Source organism: Mytilus galloprovincialis, chromosome 3, assembly GCF_965363235.1.
Source record: "Mytilus galloprovincialis chromosome 3, xbMytGall1.hap1.1, whole genome shotgun sequence".
Lineage (NCBI taxonomy): Eukaryota > Metazoa > Mollusca > Bivalvia > Mytilida > Mytilidae > Mytilus > Mytilus galloprovincialis.
Genome location: NC_134840.1, coordinates 76602868 through 76624650, shown reverse-complemented (window position 1 = coordinate 76624650; position 21783 = coordinate 76602868). Strand labels below are relative to the sequence as shown.

Below are 21783 nucleotides of genomic sequence, written 5' to 3'. Positions count from 1 at the left end.
AGTTTATATTGTTTTGATTGTCCTTAATTGACATGGACAAGAGGTATCTTCACAACTATATCATGTTTATATAGGTGAGTTAAAGAGTTTATCTGAGTCAGTGAATGGACAGTTTCAAAGTAATTCAGGTGTTTGTTTATTTTCACACCTTATGCAGAAAGGAAAAAAATGCCCATCAAAAACCATGCAAGAAAGTTTTTTTAATTTCTTGAACACAAAATTTATTTATCTTTTATATATCTAGTGGATGTTAGGCCTTAAAACTGATTAATATTTTATATATTGTTCCAAAAACGAAAAGTCAAGTTGTCAACTTTTTTTTATCAACATTCATATGATTTAATTTTATAGTTTGCAAAGCTATACATACTCTAGATGCCTTAAAAGTCGAAATTCAAACAAAATTTCTGATTTTCTATATTAAAGGCTTTCTTTCTTTAGAACCACAGTGTCTCTGTAACAGAATACATGAAAACGACTAATCTTTTGAAAAATATAGTCACCATTATTATCTTTGACGTTACCTTAATGTAATACTACGTGTTATTCATGTTATTAATCATTTGACTTTTTAAACATTTAGATATGAGTGTTCTTGCTGTAGGTTGATCTAAAAGTAATTAATTTGAGAAGATCGCCTAATGTAATACTTAATTACAAGACAGTAAAATTTAAAGTTCAGCTCTTTCATTTGATTATTTTTTTCATCTATTCTCTAATGTTAAGTTGTTGTAATTTTTCGTCTTCAATTTGGTCAAGGTAATTAAACATGTAGTCGTCTGCCGAATTCAGTAATTGCTGCAAGGTCAACAAGGTTAGAATGTTAACATTATCCTGAAGTTCGATTTCTGATTCGTAATTCTTTATTGGTAGGATATTAGATCTTGGCAGTCCCAATATCTGTGAAACTCGATCTACAGTTTCTTGTACGACAGGACTGGAGAAAACTTGTGATAGATCTTCACTTGTAGCCTCACACACTTTGTCTATTTTCGTAAGTAATACAAGCTGTGGAATGCCTGTAAAGATAAAAAAAAATTGGGAGCCATTACATTTAAATTAGTTATGGCGTTATAACTATTTTGATCTGAGCGTCACTGATGAGTCTAGTGAAGACAAAACGCGCGTCTGGCGTATTAAATTATCAGCCTGGTACCTCTGATAACTATTTACACCACTGGGTCGATGACACTGCTTGTTGGCGATTCGTTCCCGAAGGTATCACCATCCCAGTATTCAGCACTTCAGTGTTGACATGAATATCAATTATATGGTATTTTTATAAATTTCCTGTCTACAAAAGTATGAATTTTTCGAAAAAAAACTAAGGAGTTTCTTATTCCAGGCATAGATTGCCTTAGCCGTATTTGGCATAACCTATTTCGGAATTTTGGGTCCTCAATGCTCTTCAACTTTGAACTTGTTTGGCTTTATAATTATTTTGATCTGAGCGTCATTGATGGGTCTCATGAAGACAAAACGCGCGTCTGAGGTATTAAATTCTAAGCCTGGTACCTTCGATAACTATTAGGAACTTGAACATTTTGATTCTAGGTATTTTTGTGTAGCCAAGAAGAAATAAATATTCCTTTTGTTTTATAAAAAATCAGTTTGAGACTGTAATTGGAAACGTCTCATAAACAGTCATCATATATATATCGATTTTTAATTCGGCTTTCTACGTATTTTACGATACTATAGAAATAAGCATTTAACTCACCAAAAGGTCAGAATCTTAGATTATGAATAACGCAATTATATATTGCGAATTCCAGTTGCAAATACCCAAACTGGAGATCCAAAACTGAAAAACCAATGTTTTAGCATACGTTAAACGCCTAGAAATAACGATTTGGATGTTATAAAAAAAACATCGGCAATTGAAGATTCATTTCAAATCCTGTAATCAATGCATCTTTAAATTGGAATATGAATTTGATAAACTAACTGAATAGGAATAAGTTTGTTTACCTCTTTGGTTCATGTGAATCTGAAATCCCTTCATCTTTTCTATCACCTTCTCCGGCATTACGTCTACTGTGCTTCCATCAATGACAATCACAACACAATGTATTTTATCAGCAAATTGTGGTTTGGCAACAAATCCTGTTATGTCAGGTGTAACTGGAGCAGATGGATTGAACTAAAATGAAAATAAATATTGCTGAATATCCGGTTAAAAAAACGTTATTTTTTTTCTTTAATATCTAAATCTGAAAAATTATCTATAATAATATTTTTGGCAGCTTAATGTAATTAACCGACTTCAATAAATCCCTCTATTTTGCAATTCTATAATTTATGTTCAGATCACTACTACGAATATGTGTACCTGGAATCGATCAGGTAAATTACCATCGAGTAGATAACACATTCCATGAGCATCCATTCCCTGGTCAGCTTCAAGTCCTCTGGTATCATGGAGTCTGAAATTCAATGCTTTCCCGGATGTTCCATTTCTGATTTGGTACTTTCGATACTGGGAAAGAATTATATACACCTTTCTGTACATGTATCATTATTTGGTAACATTAATCTCTTTTAATCAGTTAACCAGTAATGAACGTCAATTCAAGATTTATACATATATACAAATTTATTTATGCTGCTTACGGGAATACTTCGATGCTACATTTAGCTATGTCAAATATCTTAATTTAAATAACTTTACCAAAATAATGTAGAAAAGCAATTGATAGGATATAATTTAAGTATAATCATTCATTTCATACTAGGGTTAATCAACTTTCGTATCTAAGTGTGATTGAAATGAAATGGACTTTTCCCTTTAAATAAAGGTTTTAAGAATAATATTTATATAAAACTCGCGTAAACAAGCTAAATGACGTATTGTGGTGATTTTTCTGTTGAACTTAATTACTGAATGTACCTTTAGACCTATACATTGTTATGTAAGTTATCTTCATATTCAAAATATGCACGATCATACATATGTGTCTGATTAAATAAAGCCATGCAATCGTTGAACTTATATTTTAAAAGTTTATCTCAAATTACTCACAAAGGCCTTATCTCCCACAATAAAAAAAAAATTGTATTGATATGTTCTTCAATGTAATGTTCTTACAATTAAAAAAATAATGAGCATTTTCTAGTGAATTATATCTAAAAACTAATAACCAAAACAATATGAGAATAAAAAAAAGAGGCAAGGATGTGGATCTATGAGAAAAGATCAATCAATACGATCAAGATCAAACCAGATTGAGCTGAAAACTTTGATGTTTGATACATGGTGACAAAATGATACAATTTCAGCCTTTATTTTATACTCACAACAGTTGTTAAGCTATGCTCAGCATTACCACTACACGCCTGTCTAGTTATATATCCTCGAAAAACAGAGTTAATGGTATTGAAGAAACTTGTCTTTCCAGCTCCTACTTGTCCAACCAATAAAATTCGTGCCTGTGGAACATTTAATTCCTTCAAAGGTTTGTATCTTTCTATCTTTTCTTTCAGTGCTCCTAATAACTGATAAAAAATAATATATCTTGGAGTGTTTCTAATAGTATTCTTTCTTGACAAAAAAAAGTACACTAGTATTCTACATCTAGTTTTATAAACATGGTAACTCTTTCATACTTATTGTGTCAAATAATGTAAGGTATGGAAACTCTTTTTGTAAAATAGGTGTATCTGTACTTTTATTATAAAGAATTTATCCAATCCGGCTGGACAAATTTTCATTTAATCATCGATAAATCTAAATTTACGAAGGACACCAAATAAATAAACCACAAGAGGCTGTCATGGTGGACACAACATTTAGCCTAAAAATTGCTCTGAATTTGGATTGTGATTGCATATTTGACACAGCATAGGTTTGTGACACAAAATGAATGTGGCTTAGGAACTGAAAGAATCAAATTGGGCATTTCCTTATTATGGTCCAATATAAAAAATCTAAGTACAAAGTTAAAATCAGCATATCAAAGAACCTCAAGAATTCAATTTTTGATGAGATACTTTTCGGTTAAAAGGGAAATAACTCAAAATAACCAAGAGACCAAAATGACATATACCACATCTTCCTATATCTACTATAGAAATTAATTAGTAATTACACTATTTCTGTTCAAAGGGAAATGACTCAAATTCATATGATAACAAGAGATCAAATGACATAGAAATTAAGTATCAATTACACTATTTTTGTTCAAAGGGAAATAACTCAAATTTATATAATTCAAACCACTACTGATAGGTCTGTTACTCACCAAACGAAACTAGCTAAAATCGTGAAAATATAACTTGACCTTCATTTAGTCACAGGAAACAACATATCTGAATTTGTAAAGATATTGTCAAAACATTTTCATGTTAATGAACGGATACTGTTGGTAGCCGCACGCTCGACCGCCATTGTTTTTCTTTTTCTTTTTTGGTTCAGTGTTTCAAATAACTGATACAAAAATGGCATTGTCCTATTTATCAAAAAATATTTAAATTGCAAAAGCAATTTCATTGTTATTAAAAACTATTGACTTCATAATCAGATATATCTATATGAAATAATATAAAAAGTTCTTTGAACCTTGGCTATTATTTATTTTGAATTTATTGAACCATAAAGTTAAATTTTGACTCTTCACATTCAATAATCCGCGAAGCGGATTATGTAAAATGTGAAGAGTCAAAATTGGATTTATGGTTCAATAAATTCAAATTAAATTATTGCCATTCATTATAAATAAATTTCTATCAAAAATAAGGTTCAAAGAAATTTTTTTATTACTTGTATTAACAATAAAAACGTACACACATGTTGGCGCATGAATATACAACGTCAGAGTGGGCGTGTCGCCATAAAAATTGACAACATTGAAAATGAAAGTAATACTTTGAACCAATCAGAAGACAATTAATACCCCAATTTTTATTTATTTGTATACGTTCCTCAGTAAATGAATACAGTATTTCGTGTAAAGTAAAGTACTATTTTTTAAAAACAAATTACTCTCAAAGAGCAGTGACCATGGATTTTCAAGTGTGCTTCACATTCATTAATCAAAGTTTATTCTAGACCTACTTCTGTGTTCACTCTACATTATCTTTTCCGTAAATAAGCTGGTTATGGAAAAAAAAGTAAAATCAACAAAATACCGAACACCGTAGTAAATTCAAAACGGAAAGTCCCTAATCAAATGGCAAAAGCAAAAGCTCATACACATCAAAAGAATGGATAACAACTGTAATATTCCTGACTTGTTACAGGCATTTTCAAATGTAGAAAATGGTTGATTGAACCTTGTTTTATAGCGCTAAACCTCTCAATTGTATGACAGTCGCATTAAATTCCATTATATTTACAACGATGCGTGAACAAAACAGACATAATACTAGGTAAAATTGTCAAAATAGGGGTACAGCAGTCATTACTGTGTCACAATAAACAAACAAATATTTAACAAAGAAGCACAAAAAACATCTATCAAATTTAATAACCACAGTCATTGCTTAATTATATATGTATTTTAACTCAACCCATAAAGGATTGAAATATTTGAAGTCCTGTGTCAGAGTGCATTCACATCAACTCAAGTGTATAGTCGCGTGTTTGAGGTCAGAATGTAAACGTCACTCAGGAAGAAATATAAAACAATTTTGTTGTTCAAAGAATTTTCAAAATTATAATTTCACATGGAGAATGGTGGTTTAGGGTTGAATAATCTAAAGTTTTGCTAGACCTAAAGTCAGAAAAAGACCAAGATTTAAAATTATCTTAAAGTTCTTTAAAAAATTTAAGAATCCACATATGGTAAATGCCACTACTCCTTTTGCGAACAAAGTTTGACGTTTAAAGTTTTACTTAGAACACGGCCGACACTCGGCTAACCGAGAGTTTGGTCGGTTAATCTATATTGAGTATGCGGCTATATCGGCGGTTGGTCTGTTAATCGGGTTGGTTATACGTCTGTTAAGAGTAAAACTCACAATTTAATGTTAAACTCTGTTAAATATACAGATTTTTGCCATATTATGAGAACCACATCAAAAAAAGAAAAGTGTCTGACAAAATGATATCTATCATAGAACATTTTCCACAAGTAAAAAAAATGCATAGCCTGCGCAGTTTTAAGTAAAACGAAAAGGCGTCTCGCAAGTATGTGGTTTTTATGCTTGTACGCATAGCAATATTTTGGATAAAAGGCTAAAACACATTTTTATATATGATTTAAAGGACACAAAATAGTACTTTGGTTCTGATAAATATTTCATAATTGTTATAAAAGTTGAGTAATACCACATTTTAATGAATATTAGGGGAATACAGTCTGTTAATGGGTTGGACAATTTAAATCGTGTCAGTTAAGAGTTATTTAGCCACGACAATAGTCTTACTACCTTTAGTTTATATTTTCACATTGAAAAAAATGAGATGTACTTGTGACGAAAAAATTACAATACGGTGCAACAGTATCCTTATAGGAAAGAGAACTTTTATTTTAATTTTATTTCTTTGCATTTCATTGAAGGATGTGTCACTTCAATATAGCGTTATATGGATTGATTGGCCGCTAGAATTCGCACGAATTTATTATTTACGCCAAGTTATCAATCAGCCTTATTTTTTTTTTTGTCTGTTCAAAGTCTGTAACATATATGAATCTGTCATGTGTTGCAATGCAGCTCGTTAAATTCCATGCGTTTTCTTTGAAATATTAAGGCTTTTCTACCTCAGGAATAGATTACCTTATGCCGGCGTCACACATTGGCGTATAGACCGGCGTGCACCAAACGTACAGAGAAAATTGACAAAGTCGGTATACGTTAGTTGCATGCCATAGGAACGCTTAGCAATAGTTCAAAGCGCATTGCATAAGTTTTTAGTACGTCGAAATACAAAGGTAAAATTGAGAAAGGAAATGGGGAATGTTTCAAAGCGACAACAACCCGACCATAGAGCAGGCCAAGGCCACCAATGGGTCTTCAATGTAGAGAGAAACTCCCGCACCCGTAGACGTCCTTCAGCTGGCCCCTTAAAAGATATGTATACTAGATCACACAAGACTAACAAAGGCCAGAGGCTCCTGACTTGGGACAGGCGCAAAATTGCGGCGGGGATAAACATGTTTATGAGATATCAACCCTCCCCCTATTCCTCTAGCCAATGAAGGAAAGTAAATACGCTTGATGAACGCTACAATCACAGGAAATTTGTATGCAGCATAAAAAAACATACAACATACGCCAACATACGTTTCTAGTACGCCTAATACACGCTTAAAGCTCGTTTTGCACACGTTACAAATATGATTGACAGGTTAAATGCATCCAAAATTACTAGCGTATTGGCAGCGTAAATGATTTTGAACATGCCAGTGCTATACGCTGATGTGTGACGCCGGTATTAGTTGTGTTTCCTCAATGCTTTTCAACTTCGTATTTTATTTGGCCTTTTAAACATTTTTTTCGTCACTGATGAGTTTTTCGTAGACGAAACGCGTGTCTGGCGTAAATATAAGGCGTAAATATAAAATTTCAATCCTGGTATCTATGAGGAGTTTATTTCCGGTATGTATTGTCTTTTGAAATTAATATTACTTTGATATTACACTTTTTGAAACCATTTCTATCAATTTTCAGATTCCATTGTCTAAACTTATGTTTCATTTTTCATGTGTTGTTTCCATATATTCTAGCCACTAATCTTGAGTCTATCCCTTTATTCAGATGGGCAGAATCAATTTGCGCCAATTGCAGTTTTGAAAAGGTATTAATTGCGCCACTCTCTTTTATTTTGATGGTTTTAATTGCGTCACATTTACCTTTTAATATTTTTTACCTTTATCATATGTGTATATGTTTCACCTAAATCAAGACAAGACAAAAAAAATACATTCTTAAAGTCTCGCTACTTGTTATATATAAAATATACGGCTTTTTAAAACACAAGTTAACTTGGCAACAAGAGCCACTCTATAAAGAGTTTTGAGAGACTATAAAACATTTTTTTCTTAAAATTATAATGCAAATACAAGTCAACTATCACGAGTATAAAATAAATTTTCGCTTTATTAAAATTTCATAGCAGATTTTGGCAGTATAAAATACCATATTTTTATTTGTAAAAAGAAATATATTTTTTTCATTATCAGTGTCCAGAAATTAGAGCGTCAAATTTTGAGAACTGCATGTAAAAGAAAAGCAACCAATGTGTTGTCAGAGCGACCTTCAAAAATAATAAATTCAGAGATCTTCAAAATTGAAGAATAAAATTTAAAAAAGAAAGATTTGAAATATGTATGTCAGTCTATGTATAGAGAGAGAAGAAAACTGCGTCTGGCTTAATCTAAAAATCGAGCAGAATTTCACAGAAAATTGGATGATATTGGTCTTGTTACAAACAAAGATGATGACTTTGTATCGTGTAACGATCCAGAAAGCGGTATAATTTTATTAGGATGCGAGGCTAGTGTACAATGTCAGAGGAATTTTTTGCTGTTGGTACCTAGTCAATCATTTAGTTGTTATATATAAATAGAAATATATAAAATTGGCGCAATTAGATGATTATTTTATTGGCGCAAATGATGCCTATAGTTTTGAAAATTAGGCGGCGCAAAAGAGGTATTGGCGCAATTAAGTTGTGGCGCAAATGAGTTACTTTTTGGCGCAAAAAGATATCGCCCATTCAGATAACACCCCATATAGCAATTAAATTATGCTTGTAATGTCATTCATAACTCTTAACAGACCAATTAACAGACCGAGTTTTATACATCCGACCCATTAACAGACCACATTTTTATTAAAAATTGATTTATGTCACCAAAATACAGTTTTTCGTGTAGATTTTTTACATATTGATGTTAATATGGTAAACAAACATAATGCCTGTCTTTTTTCGATGTTCAAAATATTGCATGCAAGTAAACTCAACCAACTTGTCATTTTTGTGTACATTTTGTGTGTGTAAAATGTGTATAAATTTACTGATGAGTAACTCGCCTTTTCATTTTATAGATCGTTTATTGAAGCTAGAAAAAAAATAATTACACCACTGGATTCAGTACTCCAAATCGTTTTGTCAGACATGAATAGTTTTTATGATATAAATATAATTAAAAAGTTATACAATGAAACATACTGACCTTGCAATGATTTTCTCGATAACACCTGATTAACAGACTTTAGCCAACCCGATTAACAGACCAACCGCCGATATAGCCGCATACTCAATATAGATTAACCGACCAAACTCTCGGTTAGCCGAGTGTCGGCCGTGTAGAAGTGTATACTTCCAGTACTAGTAGACCTGACAAATATGTAAGTCCCAGTTTAATTTGTTTAAATATTGATTTAATTATAGCATAAAATAATGTCTTCAAATAGGCCAGATACGATATGCATCAAGTCACTTTCCTATCCGAGTACTAATCTATTGTAGGACACGTAGCAAAATCCTTCAGTTCGGAACAAGTCTTTACTTAAGTAGCGTTATGCATATCAGGCCAGATGGGCTAAAATAATGAACTGGCTTACTTCTGTATTCCACTGGGGAGTTTTTCTCCATGGTTCTTCAAGATCCGCTTTGGTATCTGAAACTGGGAGCAAATATGATATATACAATATTTATAATTAACATTGTTATTATTTTCTCTTGCTTGGTTATGTATTGTTTTATGATTATTAAGTGAAAGAAATGTACACTCAACTCGTTAATTTGAGCTCAGCTATGCACAATATTTGTCAAGAGGATTAAAACTTAACGATGGATAAATGCAATTCACGGGTTAGGAAGTTTTGACCATTCATCCACTGGTAGGACTTTGTCTTCGCCAAAGATAACTCGATAATAAGATATGCAACGGTTCAAGCGGAAAAGTAACGTAAAATATAAATATTTTTTATATAAAAAAAATCTGTGTTGACCTCTTTGTATTGAGCTTTTCGTGGTACAATAGAATCACAATATGTACCAACTTATTTACTATTCCTTTTTCCTAGACAAAATTTATGCAAAGGAGACTAAGTTTTGAATTATCAAAATAACTTCAAATTGATTTTAAAAATATAAATTGGCATATATCTAATTTATAGTTTACAAATCTAATATCGAAATAACAATTTTTTAATGTTACGATTTCGGCAAATTTGTATTCTTGGAGTACAAAGATCAAATACAAAGTGTTATGCAAATACCAGAATCAATTTTATATACCAAAATCAATTTTATTGTTTTGATATTATTGTTAAAGTTATGCGTAATACTGTTTATAGATCTAGTCTTTCTATTTATTTCAGTTGTATGTCTAACCTTCTACGGAGTAAACTTCAATGTCTTTCACGTTCATGTGTCCATTAGAAATGGAATCTAATGTTTCTCCATTTGAGTTATATGAGTGTCCGAAGGATAATGCACCGTTCAACTGAAAGTAACCACCAGTAAGAGTTATGGTGTTGGTAAAAGACGGTAGATCATATCCACCTCCAAATGTAGGTCCGTATGCCCCATTATCATATATAGAATATGTAGTATTTTTGACCGGCATTTTTACTGGCTTCCAGTTACCGTTTTGATAGATTCGAAATAGAAACGAATTCTCATCAACCTGATGACCCTGAGTACTAGCCCAACTCAAGGAGGTATATCCACCATAAACAGAGCTGTTAGTGTTGTACATAATAGTCACTGTCGGACCTTTGTTATTGCACTTTGTATGGAATGCAGTAGCATCACAGCCATCCCTAGTTGCTTTAAATAAAAGTGTGTATCTTTTATTCCCGCCGAGCCACTCGTTCATTTGTTTTTGATCACTCTTCTTGAATGTAACTGCCATGTTACCAGTCTTTATAAATAGATATGATAGAATGAATCAATTATAAATGAATATTGCATTGTGGAAACGTACGTTTATTATAGTAGTTTTGGTTTGTCGCAAAAGTTTATTTATTGAATAACATATGACAAATTAACTGAAAACTTTGTTTAAGAGAATGCGATGAGTAGTGCCTATAATGTAACTAGTTTTCATTCCAAACGTGAGGGAAATTATATTTGATGACACACACGTACCATACAAAACAAACCTTTCTGAAATTATCCTTTCATAAATCTATAAATTGATAGGAAACTAAGATTTCAACTTTCTCAGGCAAATTTGACCTTTTCAACAGATTTTTATAGTTTGTTCTAAATGTTGTGCTATCCAAGGTAAGGAAAAGGGTTGATCGCTCACAAACATGTTGTACTGTTATACCACTGTCCCAGGTTAGGGGGAGGGTTGGGATCACGCTAACATGTTTTACCCCGCCACATTATTTATGTATGTGCCTGTCCCAAGTCAGGAGCCTGTAATTCAGTGGTTGTCGTTTGTTTATGTGTTACATATTTGTTTTTCGTTCATTTTTTTTATATAAATTATGCCGTTAGTTTTCACGTTTGAATTGTTTTACATTGTCGTTTCGGGGCCTCTTATAGCTGACTATGCGGTATGGGCTTTGCTCATTGTTGAAGGCCGTACGGTGACCCATAGTTGTTAATGTCTGTGTCATTTTTGTCATTTGTGGATAGTTGTCTCATTGGCAATCATACCACATCTTCTTTTTTATATTAACACCGTCACATTTTTATGTGCCTGAAGTTCAGTGGTTGTCGTTGGGTCATGTAGGTTATATTCGTTTTTTCGTAAATTGATTTGTTATAAATTAGGCCGTTGGTTTTTTCAATTAAATGTTTCATGTTTTTCATTATTGGGACATTGTAAAGCCGACTATACGGTATGGGTCTCTTTCATTGTTGAAAGCCGTATTGTTGCCTATAATTGCTTATATCCACTTCATTTGAACTTTGGTGGATAGTTATCTAATTAGCAATCATACCAAGTCTCTTTCTTTGAATATAGCTATTGTTTTATGACCATTTTTGTCGAGCGTCGTCGATTTTGTCGTCGGCGGCGTCCTGAAATTTACACTCTGTGGTTTGAAATTTTAAGCTATCCTGGTTTTTCACCAAACTTGGACAGAAGCTTGTTTATGATCACAAGATACGGTAGTATCCAGAAGTAAATTTTGTAAAAAAAAAAAACAACAAGTTTAGCCGTATTTTACTTATACTAAGTTTTTCTGCCAGTTAACATTACATGTACTATGTGGTTAAAGTTTTAAACATTTTAATAACTTTCTTAACCTATCCTTGATGTGTGCCAAACATAAGACATAAGCTCCTTTGTGCATGATGAAAAGCTGGTATCTAGGAGAAATTTTGTAAAATAAATATATTTCCTTTTTTCACCGAATATTACTTGTAAATAGACTTAGTTTTCCTTCAAATTAACATTACATAAGACTGCATTCAATTTTTTAATACATTTATTAGATTCATATACATGATAAACCATCCTCGATGTTGACCAAACTTGAACAGAGGCTTCTTACAATCAAAAGATATAGTATATAGAGGAAAATGTAAAAGTTATCTTCCTTATCATTTGTTTATTCTATAAATTTGTGTTTCAACTCTTTTATAAATCTTTAGATTTGATTGCATACTGTATTCATTTTTCACAAGCATAACTTGTTTTCATACATTTCAAATGTTTTATTTCATTAACTGTAAATCTAATATCTGCATTCCCCTATCACACTGAAGACATAGACAAACAGCAAAAGTAGGCGAGACACTGGGTTCCGCGGAACCCTTTATGAATTTTGTATTCATACATATATAACTCCTCTTCAAATATATCGGTTCTTAAACATCCTGGCTTTCGAACATTCAGTTAAAGATAAATCCAGAAAAGTTGTGGGTTTTCAGACGCAGCTGTTTTCATCATTTTTACAAACGGGATAGCACATTCTAATGGGATTCTAATTTTCAACGCGATCGTGTTTACCGATCCTGTAACTTTAGTTATACGATTCGGGTAAACTTTTCGATCCTTTAAACTAACTTATTCTTCAAAACTGTTTTATAGTGAGCTGTTTAGTATCTTTGAATATTGTTTTTATCGGTATAAATATCGATAAATCAAAACCCAACTAAATATTACTGTTATACACATGTGTACATTCACGGTTCTGCAAGATGTCGAACCTTATATTGCACAAAGTCAGGGTTTTCCTAGGAATGTTAATGACGTCTTCACATTAAATCAGTAAAATATGGGATGTGTACTGATAAATATTTTAGTATTAGATACATGTATGATAGTTGCTATTGGCTTCATACTAGCTTATAAGGTAACGCCGAGTACTTACATATTAGTGCATTGTGTCCTATAATATATGTGTTTTTGAAAGTTTTTATCGTTCAGTTGATTTTTATGCCCCACATACGATAGTAGAGGGGCATTATGTTTTCTGGTCTGTGCGTCCGTTCGTCCGTCTGTTCGTTCGTCCGTCTGTCCCGCTTCAGGTTAAAGTTTTTGGTCAAGGTAGTTTTTGATGAAGCTGAAGTCCAATCAACTTGAAACTTACTACACTTGTTGCTTATGGTATGATCTTTCTGATTTTAAGACCAAATTTGACTTTTGACCCCAATTTCAAGGTTCACTGAACATAGAAAATGAAAGTGGAAGTTTCAGGTTAAAGTTTTTGGTCAAGGTAGTTTTTGATGAAGCTGAAGTCCAATCAAATTGAAACTTAGTACACATGTTGCTTATGACATGATCTTTCTAATTTTAATGCCAAATTAGATTATTTTCCCAATTTCACGGTCCATTGAACATGGAAAATGATAGTGCGAGTGGGGCATCCGTGTACTTTGGACACATTCTTGTTAGAGTTTGTCCTTGTGCTGTGCTATTACACCACTGACCAAGGTTCGGGGAGGGTTGGGACACGAGCAAACATTATGTAAGTCATGAGCCTGTAGTTTAGTGTTTGTTGTTTGTTGCTGTTTATCATATTTAATGGTTTGGACGGGTTCTTCGTTTCTAAATTATTTAATGTATTAAGCCATTTTTCTCTATTCGTTATTGTCATATTTAAGCACCTCATTATTCTCTCGTCTATTTTCCCCTCATTTGTCTCTATTCTTTACAATTCTTTATATCTTTTGCCAATTAATTATTCTCTATTCTGTAGTGTTATCCCAATCTGCACCATCACTTTTTTTTATTTACACAATTCAGACCTTTAATTTTCTATTATTTTACATGTATCAGTTCGGGGCCTTTTATGGCTTAATTACTATGCGGTAAGGGTTTCGCTCATCGTTGAAGATCGTATGGTGACTTATTGTAGGTACAACCTCTAATGCCATTTGGTCTCTAGTGAAGAGTTGATTCATTGGCAATCTTACCGCATTTTTTTTAGTTTGATGTGAATCAGCGACAATCACATCCAAATGAATTACAAGATCATGACTTGTAACATGTACACAAAGAATGCGGCGGTGTTAAACATGTTTATGAACGCTCAACTCAGTCTACCTCACGGCAGCTACACCTCTAACTTCAATAACAGGGGGGTGGGGGCAGTTTTGTTTATAAATGTACAAATAGAGGCAAGGTGTGTGGGCAAGCAGAATAAAACAGCATAAAACAACAGAATGTCAAGAATAAAATTGAGAATGGAATCGGTTGAAAGAGATAACAACCTGAAAAAAAAGCAGAACAATTTCATGATTTGTCTTACCTGTTAACCCAATTCCTTTAAAAAAAAAAGACTCTCTCTTCTTTCAGCCTGACAGAAAGCACAATGGTCAATAACCATAAATTCAATAAAGGGTTTCCAGAAAATTACATCAACGTTTTCATAAATTTAACGGGGACGTTAAATCTGTCATGATAAATATAGATATTGATTTTACCTGACAAAGTATACTAACAAAGATGCACTAAACAAATATTTCATTAGTTTTCCGATTAGATTAATCTCTGGTTAGTTTATAGTTGTGAAACTTTTAAAATATACCTCGGCTTAATTTATGATATTCTAGACTAAAAGTTTATGTCGTTATATAGCATATATTTCCTGATCTTCATTTGCCTGAAATTACTATTTAAAAAAAATAGATTTTTGAATAAAATACTGTGTCCCTATTTGAAAAATAAAAATAAAGAATATGACAATTACAGGATTCGTTCATTTAAATAAAGAATAACAAATACTGTCCTTTAAATCTATAGAACAATGCTATTTTTATAAATTAGCATCAATGCAATTACTTTGCATACAAAAAAAGCATGTACTATCTATGATACTATGAAACATTGTGAAGGGAAATTAAGGCAACTCAACGGTTTTTTTTAAAACTTTAAGGACTTTATCCAACTTTAAGGACTTTATCCATTTCATCGTAACTGAAAACCAATTTTACCGTCTGAAGGGAATGTGCCAGTTATATCTATATTTTGATAAAGCTTTCAGTTTTTACTTTGAATTGAAAAAAATAATTATCTTTCAAATTGATCAATTGGTAGTTAGTTGCTTTATAATGCACAACCGCATCACTATTTATGGCCTACATATCTATATTTTTAAAATTTGATATAGTTTTACTGTGAAGTTATGTATATAGCTGCTACTGTAATTTATTTATAAATGTTTGGTTAATGTTTTTGGACGCTGAACTCCTACATACCATATACAGATATTTCAAATAAATCACACTAAAGCTGCTTTTATCTTGCATTTAACCTTTTGTTCAGATATGGTGCCATAATGCTTTTCCTCCGCTTTTTTATTTGTTATTATAATTTTCAACATTATTCCACCTGTTTGCCTTAAGGATTCCTGTGAGTTAGTGAACCAATCCCATGAATGGTTACCATAATAAGGACCACCATCTGAAATTTTCCGAGCCGCCTTTGAAATTTTACAAAAGTATGCCGTTATCGTGGGTACAGAAATAAATGTGAAACAAATTTCGTGAGGGGTTTTGATTTAAGAATGTCTAGACTTAAAATCTTTTATTGTATACTATGTAGATGCATTAAAAACCTTTGTTTGGAACTTCTATGTTGGCATGGAAACGACAGCAAAAAAGTCAAAATTACAAAATCCTCCAAAAGTAATAAAACTTCATAGACATATTGACTGTTTATGTAGATGTCGTCATTTGACTTTGGAATTTCCAAAATGAGAACGATTTTCTCAGTTAAAATGGTAGGTCAAAACCCAATGAAACTTTGAAGGTAATACTATGATCTCTATCATCTCAGGAAGTTGAAGAGCATGTATGTGCATTCACTGTTTAAAACTCCTAACATGGCTGCAGCTTAGTGGCAATGTGGGAAGGGTGGGATTCGATATTACTTGCAATAGCACTTCTAGTATATACTTCATTTATAATCTATCGTGTAGAGCCCAGAACTGATTACGTGTGTGTGTGTGTTAACGCTCTTCAACTTCCTACTTTATTTCTCCTTTCTAACTATTTTTATTAATGAAAACGCGTGTCTGACTTATACAACTTTGAAGCTGCTTTCCATGGTGCGTTTATTTGTATGATCTTGTATCAAGTTTTCCATATCACCCTGGTTCATGCCTTTTGCAGGATCTACCAATCTGTAATTTGTTCTCGTTCTGAACATGTATGAAACATTTGCCACTGGATTATAATAAACAAACAACAATCAATTTATCATATGAAGGGAAATGTAATTAATAATACTGATAACCTGTAATGTGCATGTTAAATCGAACTAAATGAAAGCAGAATGACATGTGTACTAGTTTTACATAGAAGTAAGAGTGTCTTTACAAATATGACAAATGTTACAGCCCAACCTGACATTCTGATCTTTTTCTTTTTATATTTTGCATTATTTTCAGTGAACATTAATTAATTTTTATTTATAGAAACATAGATGTGTAGTTAATCTATGGTATAAATAGGATTATCAAGAGTATTCTTCAATAAGGAAGTGAACCACACCACAACATAACACGTTCTTTATAAAAAGTGCAAATACATTACTGTTTGAGGAGTTTGGCATATAGACAAATAGTAAAGTAGACAGGGTAAGATGATATAGTACTTATGTTTCGGGAACATAACAAAAATTATGTTAGCAATATAACTATTCACTATTTACATGTTGATTTAAGCAGAGTGAAATGGGGAAAAGGGGACAATTCAAAGCCCATTGGTTGAAGAAAAACAGACAACACCTACTTGGTAAAAAAATAATGAAAATACATGGCAAAACTGAAAGAAAGAAAATACAACCATATAAGTTATAAACAACAGACCGTTAGACAGACAACTGGAAAGGGTTTTCAATAAGTAAAGAGTATTTTATCTTAGATGTATTTATTGTGATATAAATTTATCCTTTGTTGCATATCTTAGGGAATGGTGTCCATTTAGTTATGCAGGGGGGTAATTTCATTCTGAAAATTTGTTTGTACCTTGCATAGAAATAATTTTGGGTCTGGTTACCTTGAATGAATAGACAACTTTCGAGTTACATGCATTGCCGTCAAAAACTTTGGTTTTAGTGAACATCATTCGTGTGTTTAGGGGCATCGTCATTTCCATTTCTATGTTGAGCGAGTGGTTTGAAAACTATGATGCTATATTGCACGATTTATTTGGCAAATTGAATTCTCATAATCGACAATCAGCACTGCTGACATTAGGAAATTGTGATGAAGTACCTACAGAACAGACATTATTAGTTTATCCTGCACAATGTATTCACTAAGACAATTGATGAACGTTTATAATGCATAGATACATGTGATAAACATAAATAGTGCAGAGATACAGGCGATCCTCTCTATTGGGTAAATGACGTCATAAAGGCGTGCATAATTGACAAGTTTTTTCCGTTGAAGGTAATAACTCAAAAGTGATCAACTGAGAAAGAACTCACCAAGCCAACTCACAGATATCCTAGTTGGTACCCTATTTCTGTGGCACAAATAAGATAAGTCACTTTTAATATTGTATCAAAATGTATTTGTATAAAAATAACAATACAAAATCTAAGCAAAAAAACATCAACAAGATGACATAAGTTATACAATTCAATAACTGACTAGAGAAAAAGAATTAATTCACATTGAATAAAGAATAAGTTTTCGAAAGGCCACACAAAATAAATATAAAGCTCCTTAGAGAAATTTTAAAATAAGACTATATTTTCCATATGAAATTTAAAATAAAATTTCATTAAAAAAACTGTGATAATCCTTAATATCATGATAATGATAATTTTTTAAACAATGCATTATTACCAGATTCAATTTTAAAACTGAGGATGGATGAGAAGCTAAAAAAAATTGTTTTTGCTAGAAGATAGAAAATTTGATATGTGCAATATAGAATATACATGTTTAAATTTATTTGTATCAATAAATCAAAATTACCTTATCAAATATGTAAGATAAAAATTGCTGTATTGTGAAGCACTACAAATTTGAATCGACTTGGAAAAGTTTTGAGGTCTACATTGTAAAATAACATCCGTGATATAATTTTTACTATTAAATACATTGTATTTACATCTGATTTTAACGATTTCAAATAAAGTTTAGCAAAATTAATCTGTTATTAAAGAGTTTATGTAAAAGATTAACATTACAAATATTTTGCATTTAAAAGAGCAATTTCAAATCAATTTCATCATTTTTTTTTAACGCAAAACGTTAAATAATTAACATTTATATAATATTTCATAACTTTTTCAATCAATAATATCAATTTCATTTATCTCAGACGCTTTATTGTGGCAATTCAAGCATGACACAAGTCCTAACACTCATATGACGGAGCTATTCGAAGCTCCAATACAGCCTCTTATAGATACATATAAGTAATGGGGACGTGCTGTATCACATACATTCAAATACTTAAATATGTTCATTGAAGCAGTAGACATTTTGCTGTCAAATGATAGAGCAGAACGAGAGGGAAATTGGTCACTTCCATCAGATCGTCATCTCAAATGGTACCTTATGTTTTTGTAACCAACCGTACCAGTTAATGAAGGTGGATGCCAGTTTACATACTCGATATGCTTCAACTTTCTTAGAATATTCGATCACCTTTCATAGATGGCTACTATAGACAGACTCCTGGACATTTAAACTGTACATGGACCGACATGGCAACAGAAAAGACCGTTATAAAAGCCTTAAGGGAACCAGGTGGCACTGTAGGCATTACAAATCAAAAGTATGCGCTTGTTAGATGGACCCTTACTAGACATTTCCTAAAATCCCTCAGTCGTGTAACGCGGAAAGGGGCTGGAATTCAGAAGAGGAAACAAAACCAACAGCAATGAAAAGAGACGAAGAACATGTTATTGCCATTCTGGACCATCTGAATGATTCATGGCTGATCCCTTTGGTGTCTTATCAATATCTCTTCTAGAATGCATGCTACAAGATATATTCGAGATTCTTAGCTTACAGCTGTCGAGAAAGGCTTGAACATGTCTAAACATTTTATCACTAATGATCTTTCTAAAGATCAGTACGGAGTTTTAATAGTCCAATATCAAAGTCAAAACTAAGAACGTTTGACAAGATGACCATAAAAACAAACCTTAAATTTGGGGGAAATACTTTTAGGTCGCACCCAGTACATGTAGGTCCCATTCCATTTTTTCTTTTTCAAGATGACGGCACCATGAAAAAGTCATGCAAGTCTGATTTTGTGAAGCAATAAAAATCTGAAATTACTTGTGCACTTTCCTTTACCTTTCCATAGTACCATCACTCACAACTTACATCAGAGATGGTATGGCATTGGTTCAATGTATTGATGTGAAGAAACATTCGGTGACCTCGCAGCTGACTATCAAAAAAATATGACCTAATGAATCTCTATAGCGCACACAAAAGCAGATGTTTTTGACCGCTACGACATGAACAACTCTATAAAGTCTGCCGAAAGGGAAAGCCACACAAAGACTGCAGTTTCCATGTGTCAGATTATTTACGAGAGAAGTATTCCTAGCTAGAAAACTTTGACAAATCCCCTATGATTCCACCTGATGTGAACTTTACATAGCTAGAACGTTTGTAAATTCCGAAATTGTTAACGTTATTTATACCAACACTGTTTATGGCTGTCGTAACTTGTTTAGCATTTAAGAGGAGACCGATACTTAATGCCTTAAACTTTGACACGAAGTTTAGAGAGACGGGAAAGAGCGGAAGAACAATCATACGGACCTCTAATACAAATGTGATTGTTCTGTGTGTTCACTACTATAAATATATGACACAAACAAGCGAGTTGTGGGCGCAGATGGGGACACTAAGCAGTGTAAGGGATGGGCGAAAATTTTCATCCATTCCCGTACTGAGTGTCAGTCTTTCCCCAACAATTTGTAAACTATTGTCCACTGTACATACACTTACCGGATGCGACACAACTTCGTCTAGGTTTGGAGTAGGTAAACAAACTGGCTACAAGACTTTGAAGGACACACACGACTGTTTCAATGATTTTTAGAGTTTCGGTAATATTGACAAAGATGAAGCCCTTGTTTGGGCATGAAAGATAATTTCAAAGCTTTATGATGAGACAAATCTCCTTAAAACAATTCCATCATTATAATTATCACATGCACGTCAAGCTTGGTACCAGTAAAGATGCAAATTTTATCAGATTACCTCCCTGTGAGGCGGCACTAAAACAGCATGTTTTACTTACTTCGATCCAAACTGAAAATTTTGACCGTTTAGACATTGCTAAACCCCCTATTCCGTCATTTTTCCAATACGGTTGGTGAGAGTTTAATGATTCATTACACCCCGTGTATTTAAAAGGGCATATGCCAGCAGAATTCTTACAGGATCTTGTGTTTTCATTGAAGGGATAATCTCCTTTTAAAAAGTCATGTGTTTGTTCACAACAAACCTTCCATGTCCCGAGCTTTGCTCCTGTAAAGAGTCATAACTATGTCGAAATATCAAATCATGTTCCTTGACAGATGAACCAGAAGATACTCCTGGCATAATTATCAGTCTATGGAAGAAGCGATTCGATGAAAGCTTTTCTTATATCAAAGAGCGATATTGTCTTATATCAACGAGTTGCATTGTGGGAAATCTCAGACGAATGTTTACATTTTTATGAAGGAACGAAGATTTCTCGGTAAGTAATGGTCTATTATTCCTTAAACAGAGTACAATTAAACACGACAACCGTCTGCCTGTATATTTTTCATAAATTGTGTAATATAACAACAATCAAGTTGTATTGATACAAGAAAATATATATAAGATATGTTGAATAAACGAGAAATAAATGCACGATTTATTATTTGTAGAGTGTATTATCAGTTAACATCATGTTACAAAATTAGTGGAATGCAAATTTGATGATTTCAATTGTTATCTTAAACAAAATCACCTATAATTCCATAATTCTGCTATATTTTATAATATCAATGCGATATTTGTCTAATATCACAGCGATTATTTTGTAATATCAAAAAAAAAATGAATGCTATATTTTTCTAATATAATTGCTATAGTTGTATCATATAAAATAAATACGACAACAAGTCACAACGTATGTTAAGAAAACCGGAAACATAATCCTCAAATGTGGTTCATGACAAGTTTAATAACAAAGCAAAATATTAGTAAAATTTCACACCCGTAACAGAATAAACGCTTTTTACTAATCATTTCGAAAAGTGTTGTTTTACTCTATCGTCAGTCTTAACTGTTAGCAAGCTTTTATTTCGATCATATGGTTATACTGAGTAATTTTATTTTCAGTGCTGATGCTATGGCGGAATTCAAATGTGGCTACTGTGTATATTCTACCGAACTATTTGAATCTATCATAGGTCATGCTGTTAATATTCACAAAGACAAGGAAATATCATATCTTAAAAG

General features: G+C 32.4%; 1 protein-coding gene across 1 annotated transcript; it reads right to left on the bottom strand.

Moving 5' to 3' along the window:
• Nucleotides 1-301: 301 nt before the first annotated feature.
• Nucleotides 302-14783, bottom strand: LOC143068983 (interferon-induced protein 44-like). The gene is made up of 7 exons (XM_076243401.1): nucleotides 14608-14783; nucleotides 10286-10817; nucleotides 9511-9572; nucleotides 3298-3495; nucleotides 2333-2479; nucleotides 1972-2143; nucleotides 302-1019 (listed from the first exon to the last, which is right to left on the bottom strand). Exons 2-7 carry the CDS (start codon nucleotides 10806-10808, stop codon nucleotides 709-711), a joined length of 1413 nt encoding a protein of 470 aa, XP_076099516.1. The 5' UTR covers nucleotides 10809-10817; nucleotides 14608-14783; the 3' UTR covers nucleotides 302-708.
• Nucleotides 14784-21783: the final 7000 nt, after the last annotated feature.

Coding starts and splice junctions, on each gene's coding strand:
- LOC143068983 (XM_076243401.1), bottom strand. CDS start 10,808: ATGGCAGTTACATTCAAGAAGAGTGATCAAAAACAAATGAACGAGTGG. Junction 3,496..9,510: donor CTCCCCAGTGGAATACAGAA/GTAAGCCAGTTC, acceptor ATTTTTTATCAG/TTATTAGGAGCACTGAAAGA. Junction 2,144..2,332: donor ATTTACCTGATCGATTCCAG/GTACACATATTC, acceptor TTTTCATTTTAG/TTCAATCCATCTGCTCCAGT.